At 25.9% G+C, this 15,847-nt stretch overlaps 2 protein-coding genes across 2 annotated transcripts; both read right to left on the bottom strand.

Annotated features, from left to right (window-relative positions):
- Positions 1-256: 256 nt before the first annotated feature.
- On the bottom strand, positions 257-4,933 carry LOC123265642 (gastrula zinc finger protein XlCGF8.2DB-like). The gene is made up of 3 exons (XM_044729468.1): positions 4,606-4,933; positions 3,795-3,939; positions 257-1,334 (listed from the first exon to the last, which is right to left on the bottom strand). The coding sequence occupies exons 1-3, from the start codon at positions 4,666-4,668 to the stop codon at positions 427-429; spliced, it is 1,116 nt and encodes a 371-aa protein (XP_044585403.1). The 5' UTR covers positions 4,669-4,933; the 3' UTR covers positions 257-426.
- Positions 4,934-6,328: 1,395 nt separating this feature from the next.
- LOC123266144 (zinc finger protein 665-like) lies at positions 6,329-15,484 on the bottom strand. Its single transcript, XM_044730173.1, has 9 exons — positions 15,276-15,484; positions 15,024-15,144; positions 12,034-13,149; positions 10,774-10,813; positions 10,254-10,329; positions 9,724-9,829; positions 9,547-9,623; positions 9,119-9,239; positions 6,329-7,325 (listed from the first exon to the last, which is right to left on the bottom strand). The coding sequence occupies exons 1-9, from the start codon at positions 15,327-15,329 to the stop codon at positions 6,595-6,597; spliced, it is 2,442 nt and encodes an 813-aa protein (XP_044586108.1). The 5' UTR covers positions 15,330-15,484; the 3' UTR covers positions 6,329-6,594.
- Between the last annotated feature and the right edge of the window lie 363 nt (positions 15,485-15,847).

Genomic DNA, 15,847 nt, shown 5'->3' with positions numbered 1-15,847 from the left:
CATATCTTTTGAAAAAAAATTTTTTATTTTTTTCCTTTGGCAGAACTTCGTTTTATGATAAAAGAAAACTGACCAAAATTCATCCAAATCGAAAGGGGTCGATTTGACATAGAATGACCCATATATGAAAAATATATAAAAATGCATGTGTGTACTCAAATGAAAGCTCTTGATGAGTGTAACATCGGGATGAGCTTATATCTTTAAAAACTTCAATATTTAAGAAAATACAGTGCAATTTAACAAAAGTCATTACTTAATAAAGCAAAATTTTATTTATTTATAGTTTATAAGTCACGGCAGTCAAATAGTGATTGCAAGGTTGCTATTTAAATTATTAAATTAAAAATTAATTTAATTTGTTTTTGAAAAATTATTTTCAAGAAGAAATTTAATAATTTGAAATTCTTAAAAACTAACTTATATTTATTTTTTCACTTCAGTTTTTTGACTCTTCAAATTTGTCTTCTCTGACAGACTCTTATCCAAAGAAGTTTTCTTCTGACGACCTTTTGAGCCTCTAGAATTGACTAACTTAGATTTTTCATTCTTATGAAATGCCATATGAGTAGTCAGCGACGTTTTATTGCGAAATTTAGCAGAACAGACATCACAAGTGAAAAGATTTTCTCCAGCATGCATTTCCATGTGTTTGGTCATCTGAAACTTCCGATTGCATGTCCAGGAACAAATTTGGCAATCGAAAGTTTTCTTCCCAGAAATTTTTTCGCCGATATGAGTCTTCATGTGATTGACTAAGTGAAGCCTTTTGTCAAAAGTTGCCAAACAAGTTACGCAAGTAAAAGGAAATTTGTGAGTATGGACCCGCATGTGTAGTCTCAAACCTATGTCTGTATGATATCTAGACTTACAAATCTTGCACATGAAAGGTTTCGGTTTTAGGTGACTCCTTTTGTGGGTTGCTAATTCACGCCCAGAGCTGCATTCGATGGAACAGACGTCACAAATATATCCTTTTTGTTCCCCGGTCGCGTGAATTCGTAGATGTCTGTTCAAGTTATCCAGGTAACGAAATGTCCAGGAACAAATTGTACAAGCAAAAGGACGATCGTCCGTGTGCGAGACCTCGTGTCTTGCAAGACCACTTTTGAAAGCAAATTTAGCAGAGCAAACATCACAAATCCAATTCTTCGGATACCAATCCTTCTTTATTCTTTGGCTACGGGGACGCTTCCATTTTCTCTTCACCAGGTGCTTCTTTCCGGCCACTTTTCTCAAATCAGCCAGCATTTCCATGGCGTTAATTGGCGAACTTAGTGGTTCTGTTTTTATAGCACATTCTTTAGCTTCTTCAGCTTCTATTTTTATCAGACCTAAAAAACGATTAGTTTGATAATTTTTTTTAAAGCATTCAGAAGTTATACGCACTTGGAATTTTATTAATTTAATTTTTGTTTTTATAATTAAAATTCAATCTATATTATTAAGAGAATAAGAAAAATTTTGTAAATTTATGATGATAATTATTCAGGCTGCATTCGAAAATTCTCTATCTCTAAATACATAATTAAGAAATGACCTTGTATCTTGTGAACTATTGACATTTTTAAAGATATAAGTTCATCCCGATGTTACACTCATGAATACCCACATCAATTTTTCATATATTTATATATATTATATATATATGTATTATTATTATTATTTTTATATATGAAAAATATATAAAAATTCATGTGGGTACTCAAATGAAAGTTCTTGATGAGTGTAACATCGCGATGAGCTTGTATCTCAAAAAATCTCAATAATTAAGAACTGACTTTGCTATTTTGTGAACTATTGACATTTTTAAAGATATAAGCTCACCCTGACATTACATTCATCGAGACCTTTCATTTGAGTACCCACATCAATTTTTCATATATTTATATATATTATATATATGTATCTATGAAAAATATATTAAAAATGCACTTGGGTACTCAAATGAAAGCTCTTGATGAATGTGACATCGGGATGAGCTTATATCTTTAAAAGCGTCAATTATTAAGAACTGACTTTGCTATCTTGTCAACTAATGATATTTTTTAAAATATAATCTCACCCCGACATTACATTTATCGAGACCTTTCATTTAAGTACTCACATGAATTTTTGATATATATATATATATATATATATATATATATATATATATATATATATATATATATATATATATATATATATATTAGGGTAGCCCAAAAAAACTGACTATTTTTTTTTTTTGTCTCGAGTGAAAAAATGTTAGTTTTTGATCTTTTAAGAGCCCTCTCAAAAGACAGCTCAAAAAAAATTTTTAAGAGGTCAAATTTTTTAAAATTTCAAAAATCGTCAAAAATCGAACGTTTTTTTTTTTTTTAATTTTTTTTCTCGTTACGGTATAATTTTATGGACAAAAAAAAATAAGTTTCTGAAAGTTTCAATTCTAAATTTAAATTTTGAAAGGTCGCTCATAATTTTTTTTTTTTTTTTTTTAATTAGTCATATCGCCGACTTTAACTGTTGGGAGTGGTACGTTGGGGTCTTTTTGGTTTGTAAAAATCTTAAACTACGCGGCAAGGTCAAATCTCAACCAAGCTGGTTTCTAAGACCAGCTTGGGATTCGAATCCACGCTTGGAAGTTTATTAAATAAAATTATTAAATTAAAAAAAATTATTTTTTCTGTATTGTGCTTAATTTTTAGTTCATCTCGTGATGTATTTTTATCGATTATGGTACTAAATAAAAAAAAAAAAATGCATGGAATTTTAATTCGAATTGTAAAAGGTCGCTCGAAAAAATCTAAACTAATGCACTAATAAATTGAAAAAAATTATGAGCAACCTTCCAAATTTAAATTCTGAACTCAAATTTTCAGAAACTTATTTTTTTTTAGTCTATAAAATTATACCGTAACGAGAAAAAAAAATTAAAAAAAAAAAGTTCGATTTTTGACGATTTTAAAAATTTTAAAAAATTTGGAGTGACCTCTTAAAAATTTTTTTTTGAACTGTCTTTTGGAGAGGGCTCTTAAAACATCAAAAACTAACATTTTTTCACTCGAGACTCAAAAAAAAAAAAATAGTCGGTTTTTTTGGGCCACCCTAATATATATATATATTAGGGTGTGCCAAAATGTAACTCCCGTGGAGAACCTTTTAAAATTGGAATTTTTAGTTCCGCTTTTAACAGGGGCTGCGTTTGGGCATTTCCTGATATATTTTGGTGTGAGACAATGTATTTGATTTTCATAGAATTTTTTAACAGAAGCTTAGTTTGGGTATTTTCGGTGAAAATTCAAAATTTGGCCGGAAGTGCCCAATTAAATCTCCTGTTAAAAATCCTATAAATAATCAAATGAATTCTCTCAACCCGAAATATCTCAGGAAATGCCCAAACACAGCTGCTGTTAAAAGTGGAACTCAAAATTCCAATTTTAAAAGGTTCTCCACGGAAGTTACATTTTGGCACACCCTAATATATATATATATATATATATATATATATATCAAAAATTCATGTGGGTACTCAAATGAAAGCTCTTGATGAGTGTAAAATCGGAATGAGCTTATATCTTCAAAAATGTCAATAGTTAAAAAAGTACAGTGCAATTTAACAAAAGTAATTATTTCATAAAGCAAAATTTTATTTATTTATAGTTCACAAGTCACGGCAGTCACATAGTGACTGCAAGGTTGCTAGTTTTCATATTAATTAATTAAAAAGTTTCTTCAGAAGAAATTATTAAAGAATTTCTTCCTTCAGCCTTCTAAGTACGGATTAACCCCTTGATTAAAAATATGATTCTTACTGGATGCATCAGCAATGTCTCCTGGAAGTTCTGAATCTTCAGATATCTCAACCTTTATTTCCTCAGTGTCTATAGGGAAATCGTGTAAAGGGTCTTTATGTTCATCACAACTTTCCTGAATTTCAGGGCATTGTTGATTGAAATCCTAGAAAATGTAAAATATAAAGTCAATTACAGGAAAGTAGGTAAAAAAATTTATAATTAAAAATCATGTATGTCAGCTTCGACGCACGATTGGAGTTTACTTCTTGCGAACGATTATTATCCCAAGAAAAACAGTTTCACTGTAAAAATTCTGCCAAGTCCACGTTCACAAAACTATTTAAAAAAATAAATTTTTTTTACTATAATTTCTTTATTAAAAAAATTCTAAAAATTATCAGATGTCTCTTAATTTCAAAATCATCATTTAAAAATTTGAAAAAAAATTTTTTGAATGTACTTAGTGTGCGTAATTACAATATATATTGTGATTCTAAAATTAACAACAGTCAATTTTTTGGAATTTTTAACTAAATTATTATCAAAAAAAATTGTAATGAAAAAATTCCACATCTTAAAATTAAAAAAAATTACAAATGAAAATTAAAAAAAAAATTTTTTATAATTGATTTGTAATAAAAATTAAAAAAATTGTCAGATATCACCTGATTTTAGTTTCATTATATATTTATTTTTTTGAGTAATTTTTAGAATCTATCAACTCATAAATTATAATACTGAAGTCAGCTGACAATTGACAGCTGTCAATTTCTTTAATTTTTATAACAAATCTATCACAATAATAAAATACTTTTTAATTAGTTCTAACCTCATCTTCGCATTTTTCAACTTTAACAACAATGTTTTCGAACGGCAAAGTTTCAGCACTCATTTTTCACAAAATTTTATTGATAATTTAGATTAATACTCTGGAGTAATAATTTAATTAACACTAATTTTTTTTATTTAAAAGCAATTTTACTTTTATATTAGCCTCTGAGTGTTTTTCATTACAATATCTAAATTATAAATAAACATGTTAACATAACCAAGTAATAAAAAATTATGAGATGAGTAAAAAAACTCTGTCGGTAAAGAATAATTCTGCAAACCAAGATTTATTTTTAATCTGACGCAGCTCACAGTTTTTATTGTATAAAAAGTTTTATTGTGTATATACAAGAATTATTTTACAAAACACTTAAATCAGCGAATATGACACCATTCTGGACTTTATTTATTAAATAAATTTTTTCTATAAATGTATTTTTAGAAGATGGTATTTATAGTTTGTTTTAAAATTCTACATGTCAATTTTTTAATTTTTTTTGTCATAATTTATGATACTGAAATTGAGAAACATCTGATAATTTTTAGAAATTTTTTAACAAATAAATGATGCTTAATATCAAAAATTTATTTAAAAAATTCGATCTTTAGAAGCTTTAAAAAATGATAAATGCAATTTTTTAAAAATAATTTTCTAGGCGTAGTTTATTTTTAAAAAAACAAAAAAATTGTCAAATTTCTAATTTATGAAACTAAAATTAGCAATATAAAAAAAAAAGTTTTTTTTTCAATAATTAAATTTCAAGTAAAAAAATATTAAAAAAAAAAATACACGTATAATTTTTCAAATTTTCTACGTGTAAAATTTTTTTTTCTTTGTAATTTAATTGTTCAAAATCTAAAAAATTGTGAGATGTCTCTTAAATTCAGTGTCATTAATTTATGACATTAAAGTTAGCAGTCACTTGATAATTTTTTAGTTTTTTTTTTTAACAAATAAATTTGTTCAAAAAAATAATTTTTGAAAAATTGCATTTTTTATTTTTTTAAATTTCTACACGGCAAGAACAAGATGACACTGGATATCATCCCAGATTATACTGAGTTAAAAAAAATTCCAGATCGTTGCTAGTATAATCTAGATTACAATGAGTCTAATCCAGATATCACGCAGTATAATTTAGATTTTTTTAGCTTCTATCTGAAATTTTTTTTCACTACAGATATCACTGAGTATAATCTGGAATGATATCGTCATCTTGTTCTTTCTGTGTACCGTAATTGCAAATGACTTTAGTAAGTTAAAAGACCCAGTTATTGACACTGGCCTAGTTATTGACACTTGCAATTTTATTTTAATTAAAAAAAAAGGCAACTCCAATAAATTAATAAATACAATTTGTAAATAATAAATTTTGAGAACATTTTATTTTTTTTTTAATTACAATAAAATTGCAAGTGTCAAACTAGGCCAGTGTCAGTAACTGGGTCTTTTACCTTAATTAATGCATAATAATAAAATTAGCCGACATTTTTTATTTTTTTTTATTTTAATTTATTAAATTAGAACTAAAAAAATTTATTTTTAATTGCACTTACAGTTTTTCACAAATGAAATTAAAAAAAAAATTTTTTTGTAATAATTTTTTCAATAAAAACAATTCTAAAATTTTTTAAATGTCGGCTAACTTTATTGTCATAGTTAATGCAACTAAAAAACAAATAAAAAAAAAATTTTTTTTTCAATAAAAAAAAATATAAAAATTTTCAGATGTCAGCTGATTTAATTTCAGTGTCATAATTTACTAGTAAAAAAAATATAAAAATCATCAAATGTTTCTTTATCTCAGTACTAATATTCTAAGCTATTATATTTATTTCAGTGTTAATTTTATAAATAACATCATAAAAATAAAAATCACCGTCTTATTCACTTATTAACTCTAATAATAATAAAAAAAAATTTTAACTTTTAGAAAAAAATTTCTAAATAAATCTGGATAATAATTTATCACATCCAAAAAAAAAATTATTCTTTTTCAAGATTGTGAGTGAGTACGTGATTCGCAAAACTACTCAATCCATAGAACTCCAAGGAACAAAATTGACAAGCATAACTTTTTTCTCCATTGTGCATGACCATATGTCTATCCAAATGATTCTGCTGCCTAAAGCTTGCCGCACAAACAGGACAAGTGTAAGGTTTTTCCCCGGTGTGAATAATAATGTGCTGCCTCAAGGTGCTCTTCTCCCTGAACTTTGCGGAACAGACATCACAGGTGTAGCGCTTCTCTCCAGTATGAATCCGACTGTGTCTCTTTAAGTGACCTTGTTCCCGGAAAGTCGCGGAACAGAGGTCACATGCAAAGGGCTTCTCTTTGGTATGAACACGAACGTGTCTGTTCAAGGAACTTTTGTACCGAGTTTTGTAGGCACAAAGGGTACAAGAGAAGCTCATGTCTCCTGCATGAGTCCTTGAGTGCTCTATCAACCCGGATTTTAATTCAAAGTCAGCCGGACATACTTCGCATTTAAATGGTTTGGGACCGTAGTGCGATTTCAAGTGGTACCATAATCCTTGTCTTGATATGAAACACTTTGGACAGACGTCGCAGTTGAATTTGTATTTCTTCGCGTGAGTCGCCAGAGAACTTTCGTTGACAAATTCCATTGCGCATTTATCACACTTGAAGGTTTTCCACATGGATTCATTTTTTGGAGCTTCTTCAGTGGGAATATCTTGGAGATCTTTTGCTACATCTAAGAAATATTATGTTTAATTAAATATTGCTCAGTAATTATTATTATGATTTTTTTTTTTTAATATTTATTTCTAAAGGTTGATTGTTTTTTGATACTTTTTCAATTTTTTAGTTTATTGGCTATCCAGTCTAATACAACAATTTTTTTTTATTCGTGATATTTTTTAGCCTGTATTTCCCTCCAGGCATATACAATTTAGCCACATTTCATATCTAACTTTAACTAAATTTCATATCTAAATATCTAATTCACATCTAGATATGAAATGTGGCTAAATTGTGTATGCCTGGAGGGAAATACAAGTTAAAAAATATTACAAATAAATAAAAATTGTTTTATTAGACTGTATAGCCAATAAACTTAAAATTGAAAAAATTATTATTATTATTACTATTATTTTAAAAGTGAACGATGTACATATAAGGTAAAAGCTCCAAAATATGATCATGTACCAGTATATGATCACTCCATGTATTTGTATATCTATATTCACAAATATAGGTATACAAATACATGGAGTGATCATATACTGGTACATGATCATCTATTGGGGCTTTTACCTTAAAACAAGAAATCATCAATTATTAAATATTGATTGTACAAAAACACATACAGCAGAAAAGACTATTATTTACAAAGGATATGACTAGTACTTATAATAAATTGCCGCCAAACGATAAAAATGAAAAGACATTAATAAGTTTTAAAAGAGAATTAAAAGATTATATTAAACTATGTATAGATAAGTAAACTATTCATTGTTAATATGTATAAAATAAATGTATTAATGACTGTAATATTTCTTAATGATTTTTAATGTAGCAAATTTGCTAAATAATAGTATATTGTGTGACTAGGGATGAAACAAAACGATTTCAGACCAGAGTGAAGTTGCCTGCCCGAGCGAAACGATTAACAAATATAAATAATGCTGTGAAGCGGGAAAGAATAGGAGTTACGGTAATTATTACGTGAAGCGTTCCACATTCACGTAACATGATTTTGGTAGGAAAGGATTGTGGAGAGGATCATCTTAATGTGAGTTTATAGAATGTGCGAGAAAAAATTATCAGATAGCTCGGACTGGGATTTGAACCCAGAACCTTCCGGACATGTCGGTTACTCTATCATTTGAGCTACCCGGTCTATACTAAATTTCCTTTCGCTTATTCTATATACATTAAGCCACACCGTCCATCTTACGGCAAGCATTTTTTATACATATAAATAATGATGTGAAGCGGGAAAGAATAGGAGTTACGGTAATTATTACGTGAAGCGTTCCACATTCACGTAACAGGATATTGGCATCACTGTCTGGAGCCAACCAGAACTAGATAGTTTCAGGCGAACAGCGAAAATACCATTTTATTATAAAACTTATAATAAAATAGAAAGTAATAGTTTATTTTTTATCAAACATTATTCGTAAATTGACAAGTTTTCTTCTATCATTCTTATTTATGCTTAATAACAGAATTATAATATGTCAATACAGTTAACGGTTAGAATGACAATTATAAAAGTATAAAATAAACAAACAATTGATAGGATTGAAAATAAAGCTGCAACTTGACCTCGCGGACAGAAAATCGTCATTTTCTGTCCGCCGGGAAGAAATAATTGATTTCTGCCCGGCACAGTCACATTGGTCTGAAATTGTCTAGTTTCGGTTGGCTCAACAGGCATTGAAACTCGCATTTTCAATGCAGGTTATATGAAAAACACATTATTATTATTATTATTATTATTATTATTATTATTATTGTTATGTTGGAGATTATACGTACTTTTTCTGATTTTTGTTTTCTTTGATACATCGGTAATATTTGAATAAATTGTTGGATCTTCAGTTTTTTCGATCTTGATTTCGTCAATATCTATCGGAAAATCTCGATTTGCGTTTAACTCCTAAAAATATTAAATTTTTAGTATTATTAGATTGAAATGAAAAATAATCAGTAAATGACTGTTTCAAAATATATAAATAAAATGTTGAAAAATTGTTGAATATAGCAGTTTAATTTTGATTTTTTTTAAGCTCCAAAAAATATAAAAAGGAAAAATAGTATATTTTTAAATAAAATGTTTTAAAATTATCTTTTAGTAGTATTGATAAATTAAAAAAAAAAATTTATATTTTTAAAAATTATATGGCATTCTAGTTTTAAATTTTTAGTTTACTGATTAAAAATATTACTTAAAAAATCAAACTTACCTCGTCAATTTTTTCAATATTTAAAACTGATCCTGATCCTCCAAACGTAAAATTTACACTGTCAATAACTTCGACATCTAAAAATCAAAACATTTACATATTAAAAAAAACTTTACTTCACTAATTTCTTATAAATATTTATAAATTTTTTTTTCAATCAAAATTAAAAAATAATACCAGGTACATCAATAGTATCTTTTAAAGCCACTGAATTTACGTCAGGTTCATCTTCTAATTGTCCAATATCTAAAGGATTTTCCAGAACTTCATTTATTCGCCATTCCTAAAAATATGACATGAAAAAAAATTAATCACAATTACGTATTTTAATTTTTAAATAATAATTAAAGAAATTTGGTTCAAAAGACCTAAATAAACATTAAATTAGCAGATATTTCTAATTTTTAAAATATTTATAACAATTAAATTATAGTAAAAAAAAAATATTAAAATTAGTCAATGTTTTTGATTTTATTTTTTTTTTAATTATTAAATAATTTAATTAAAAGTAAAAAATATTTTTTTTAAATTGCAATTAAGTATAGTTTTTAAAGTTTTTCACAAATGAAATTTTTTTTGTAATAATTTTTTTAATAAAAATTAAAAATGTAATTTTTTAAAAATATTTTTTGGAACAAATTTGCTTGTTGAATAAAATTAAAAAATGATCAAGTAAATGCTAACATTGTCATGAAACCTAACCATACCTCATCATTCTTTTCAACTTTTATAACCACTGTTTCGAATGGCAAAACTTCCATGTTCATTTTTTCAAATCTTGATCTTATAATTTATACTCGCAAAAAAGAAAGTAAATTTGTAATTTAGTTTTTCTTCATTAGTCTCGAAATATTTTTCACAGTTCGTAAACACTCACAGTCAACATTATAAAAACATGATCTACAATTCTCAGTATACCAAAATGTATTATATTCTATGCCCTATAATGCGGCATATTTGCTAGTTTATCAGTCAGCGGTTCAAGTGAAAGTTTTGACCATGCTAAGGTCAGTTAATTGCATGGATGACAAAATTTTTTTTTTTATTTAAATTAGGTAAAAAGAAAAATAATTAATAATTAATCACTTGCATGACATTAAAGTTATTAGCAGTCACTTGACAATTTTTTATTTTTTTCTACATGTCAATTTTTCTTCCATAATTTATTTGTTACAAAAATCTTCAAAATCATCAACTATCTGCTAAATTAATTTTCATCTTTCTTACAGTTTATTTTCTAACAAAAAGTAAACACTTTTATAAAAATCTGTAAATTTCTTAACAATTAATGTTATAATACTTATTAAGCATTAATAAAATAATAATATAGTAAATAATACAGGAAGTTAGAAAATATAAATACAATTTTTTTATCCACGCTTTTTTAACTTAAAAAAACTTTTTTTTTAAAGCCAATAGGATATTTAGGCAAAAAATGTATTTATTTTATTTTTCTACAAATTTATATGTTATACACATTTTCAAGTTAATTAAAGAAAAAAAAAATTTTTTATACACTTTTTTGGTATTAATAACGCGATGTTAACAAAGAAATAAATCTTTATGATTGAAATCTGCGACTGACAATTTTTAAAAAATTGTTTTCCAAGAAATAAATTATAATACTAAAATTAGCCGACGTTTTTGATTTTTTTTTTCATTTATTAAATTATAACTAAAAAGTATTTCTTAAAAATTGTGCTTAGAATTTTTTCACAAAAAAAAAAATTATATAAGTTTTTAAGTCAGCTAATTTAATTATCTTAAAAAAAATTGCATTTTTTTTTTAATTTTCAAAAAATATTTTTAATAAAAAATTACCAGTTATAAAAATTTCCACTTCCATACACGGAAAAAACAAGATGACACTGGATATCATCCCAGATTATACTCAGTGACATCTGTGATATCTGATGAAAAAAAATTTTAGATAGTAAGTAGCTAAAAAAATCTAGATTATATTGTGTAATGTCTGGATTATATTCATTGTAATCTGGATTATACTCATTGTAATCTGGATTATACTAGCTACTATTTGAAATTTTTTTTACTCAGTATAATCTGGGATGATATCCAGTGTCATCTTGTTCTTTCCGTCTACATTGATAGAAGGATTTCTTAGTGTTTAAAAATATTTCTTTGTACTAAGAAATCATTTCTTAAACATCATTTTTTAGTATTTAAAAAATATTTCTTAGTATTTAAGAAATATTTCTTAGTATTTAAGAAATATTTCGTAGTATTTAAAAAATATTTCTTAGTATTTAAAAAATGTTTCTTAGTATTTAAGAAATATTTCTTAATATTTAAGAAATATTTCTTAGTATTTAAAAAATGTTTCTTAGTATTTAAGAAATATTTCTTAAATACTAAGAAATATTTCTTAAATACTAAGAAATGATGTTTAAGAAATAATTTCTTTAATACAAAGAAATCTTCTTAAATGCTAAGAAATCCCTCTATCAGTGATACGTCCACACTTTTCTCAAAATTTCTCCAACGCAAAATCGTCTAAATGAATTTTCATATGCGCGTTCAAACCTTTCTTCCGGCGGGATTTGAAAGAACAGAAATCACAGCCAAAAGGTTTACCTTCAATATGAACAACCATATGTTTATCCAAAGTTCCTTTTTCGCGAAAGTGCTTCAAGCAAACCTCGCAAGTGTAAGGTTTTTCTCCAGTGTGAATCAAAGTGTGTTTATTTAACGAACACTTATGTCTGAATTGCGCAGAACAAACCTCACATTGGTAGGGTTTTTCTCCTGTATGAATAAGCATGTGGGTTTTGTATCTCGACTTTAAGTGAAAAGTCGCAGGACAAAAATTGCAAGAATAAGGTTTTTCTTCAGCATGAGCTAGTTTGTGTCTGTTCAGCAAACCTCTTACGCGGAACTTCGCAGGACAAATTTCGCAAGCGTAGGGTTGTTCTCCAGAGTGGATTCGCTTGTGAATCTTCATTTGACCGCGTTCTCGGAAGCTCCGGAAACAAACATCGCAAGAAAAAGGTTTTTCATCGAAGTGGATACTAAGATGTCTTCTCAAGCTATGTTTCTGGCGGAATTTTCCGGAACAGATATCGCATGTATAGCGCTTTTCTTCCATGTGTGTGCTCAAGTGAGATTGTAGTTGATGGTTCAGTCGGAATTTCCAGGGACACATATTGCAAGCATAAGGTTTCTCCTCAGAATGCGTGTGCATGTGTCGCTTCAAAGAACTGTTTTGATTGAATCTCAAGGGACATAATTTGCATCCAAAAGGCTTTTCGTCGGTATGGACTACTTTGTGTTTATTGAAGTTTCCTTTTCGATAGAATTTCGCTGAACATATTTTACATGTGTAAACTTCAGCTGTGTCTGTTTGCAAAGTGCTTTTTGCAACTTTTTTTGATTCTGAGTTGATACTTTTTGGATTTAATTTTTTAGTCTTCTTTTTTGTGTTACTGATTTTTGGTGAAGATTTTGAAGTTCGCTTGGATCTTGTACGTTTTGCTATTGTATTTTCTGGTAAGGTGGTGTCGGTTTTTTCAGCGTCGGGGTCTTCAGTAGAAATTGAAATTTTATCATTTTCATCGTCAGTATCTTCAGGTTCTTCTTTGATAAATTCTGGAAATTATTAAATGTTAGTGTTTGTAAAAAATATTTTCTTTAGAAATTACACAGTCAAATTATTAGTTAAAAATAAACAGTGAGATCATTTAAAATTTATAAAATTAATTACTAAGTTATTCACATAGAAAGCTTAAAATTAAACTAAAATAAAAACATGTGTTAGAAAATTTTTTTGTGTCAAGTATTGTAAACCGTGAAATTAATCAATCATCAATTTTCTAATGGCCAGTTTTTTAATCCAGGATAAAATTTTATCCAATGATGAAATATATCTATATATTTCAGGTATATAAATATACTGGCAATAAACTCTTTTAACGTCTCTAAGATAACTATAATCATATATCCATTTTTTCACATCTCAGAAAATTGCTATTACTCATTACTTTATGGTACAATGTAAATTATTTTGATTATATTCCAGATAAACTGTATAAAAATTAATTAATTATTTACTTAGTATAACTGATTATAATTCTCGCTTGTAATACGCCTTTTAGTACTAAGTTATACTAAGATATACTCTGTATAAACTTTTCAGTGACCCTGTTATTGGCTTTACAGCTGTTGGGTCTCATTATATTGAAGTAAAAAATAAATTAAAATTTTATCTCAGATTGAAAAACTGGCCCTTAGAAAATTGATAATTGATTGGTAATTTTACGGTTTACAATACTTGATACAAAAAAATTTTCTAACGCATGTTTTTTTTTTTTAGTTTAATTTTAAGCTTTCTGTCTATGTAAATCTTAGTAAGGTAAAAGCCCCAATATATGATCATGTACCAGTATATGATCACTCCATGTATTTGTATACCTATATTTGTGAATATAGATATACAAATAAATGCAGTGATCATATACTGGTACGTGATCATCTATTGGGGCTTTTACCTTAATTAATTTTATACATTTTTAATGATCTCACTGTTTATTTTTAACTAATAATTTGACTGTTTTTTTTTTTTAATTTTAGCAGAATATTTTTAAATGATTATTAATTGTTTCTGTGTATATTTTCTAACCAATTTTATGAATATGGGATGTATTCTTGAAACAATAAATATATTATTTATTTATCTAGTTTAATTTTAAAAATGTCAATTTTTTTAATGAAGAAAAAAAAGTTTGAATGATTAAAAAATAAAAACATTGGTAATTTTTTTAAGAGCTAATTTTTATGAAAATTAAATTAGCCGATATCGGAAAATTTTATAATTATTTTATTGAAAAAAATTGAGATGTAGAAAATTTGAAAAATTCTAAGTGCAATTTTAAAAATATTTTTTATTGATTTTTTAAAAATCAAAAATTGTAAAATGTCTGCTAATTTTAGTATCATTAATTTTTATGACATTAAAGTTAGCTGTCACTTGACCAACTTTTAATTTTATTTAACAATTAAATTAATTCTAAAAAATTATTTTTAAAAAATTGCATTTTTAATTTTTTTAAATTTCTACATGTCAATTTTTTTTTCTTATTTTTTTTTGCCGTAATTTATTTGTTAACAAAAGTTATAAAAATTATCAAATATCTGCTAAATTAATTTTCATTTAATTTTTGGATTTTTTATGTCAAATAAATCAGTCGACCATAAAAGTAAACAATTACTAAAAAATTAAGCAATAAAATTATTGAATATTTAATAAATTAATAATACTGAAATCAAGAAACATCTGAAAATTTTTGGGAATTTTTTTATAATAATTTAATTTATAATAAAAAAAAATATTTTTAGAGTTTTTTAATTTTTAAAAGTAGAATTTTTTCATAATTTAATTTTTATAAAAATTAAAAAAGCATCCTGTTGTCAATTTTAGTATCGTGATTAATTATTATTTTCTAATAAAAATATTTCAACCATACCAGGTACAACAGTAATTTCCTCAGCAGTTATTGAATTATTTTCAAGTTCCTCTTCCTTCACAAAATCTACAGATTGACATAAATAAGATCCTTGACAATCATTTTCATCAATTTGAAATTCCTAAAAATATGAAAATTATGATAAAATTTCTATTTTTTTTTTTTTTTGGTAATTTTTTTTTTTAAATAATATTTAAATTATCTATACATAATTTATAAAAAAAAATCGGTTTTACAAAACATAACCTTCACCTCATTTTCAACTTTGAAAATCCTTTCCTCGTAAGGGCCATCATTAACTTCCATATTTATTATTTATATTAATTCACCAAGTACATTTATAATGTAGTGAAAAAATTTAATAATCTTATTCCAAGTATCCCAGATGGTTTTAAAAACTACTCACAAATTACGATTGACAGTTGAAATAATGTAAACATATTGTTATTGCTCACATTTGAGATATAAAATATTATTACGATCATGTGGCGCTCCACATTTGATTCGAAACGTCTAATTGGAGTGATTAAAAAATTATTAAAAATTAGGAACTCTCCAATTTTTGGTAAATAAAAAATAATTTTTTCGAATTAAATAAAATTTTAAACAATTCATGAATAATCAAACTACAAATATATTTTACGACATTAAAGTTAGCAGTCAATTGATTATTTTTTAATTTTATTTAATAAAAAAATTTGTTCTAAAAAAATTACATTTTTAATTTTTTTAAATTCCTAAATATCAATTTTTTTGATATAATTTATTTGTTACAAAAATTCTTAAAATTATTAAATATATACTAAATTAATTTTCATATATAT

The sequence above is a fragment of the Cotesia glomerata genome, linkage group LG5 (assembly GCF_020080835.1).
Source record: "Cotesia glomerata isolate CgM1 linkage group LG5, MPM_Cglom_v2.3, whole genome shotgun sequence".
Classification (NCBI taxonomy): domain Eukaryota; kingdom Metazoa; phylum Arthropoda; class Insecta; order Hymenoptera; family Braconidae; genus Cotesia; species Cotesia glomerata.
This window is presented reverse-complemented; position numbering and strand designations above follow the sequence as displayed.

What these genes read in the sequence shown, in the direction of transcription:
- LOC123265642 (XM_044729468.1), bottom strand. Translation starts at nt 4,668, where the DNA reads ATGAGTGCTGAAACTTTGCCGTTCGAAAACATTGTTGTTAAAGTTGAA. An exon ending in TTGAAAAATGCGAAGATGAG is followed by an intron (nt 3,940 to 4,605) that starts GTTAGAACTAAT and finishes TACATTTTCTAG; the next exon opens with GATTTCAATCAACAATGCCC. An exon ending in AGACATTGCTGATGCATCCA is followed by an intron (nt 1,335 to 3,794) that starts GTAAGAATCATA and finishes ATCGTTTTTTAG; the next exon opens with GTCTGATAAAAATAGAAGCT.
- LOC123266144 (XM_044730173.1), bottom strand. Translation starts at nt 15,329, where the DNA reads ATGGAAGTTAATGATGGCCCTTACGAGGAAAGGATTTTCAAAGTTGAA. An exon ending in GGAAATTACTGTTGTACCTG is followed by an intron (nt 13,150 to 15,023) that starts GTATGGTTGAAA and finishes AATAATTTCCAG; the next exon opens with AATTTATCAAAGAAGAACCT. An exon ending in TTTTGCGTTGGAGAAATTTT is followed by an intron (nt 10,814 to 12,033) that starts GAGAAAAGTGTG and finishes AGAAATTTACAG; the next exon opens with ATTTTTATAAAAGTGTTTAC.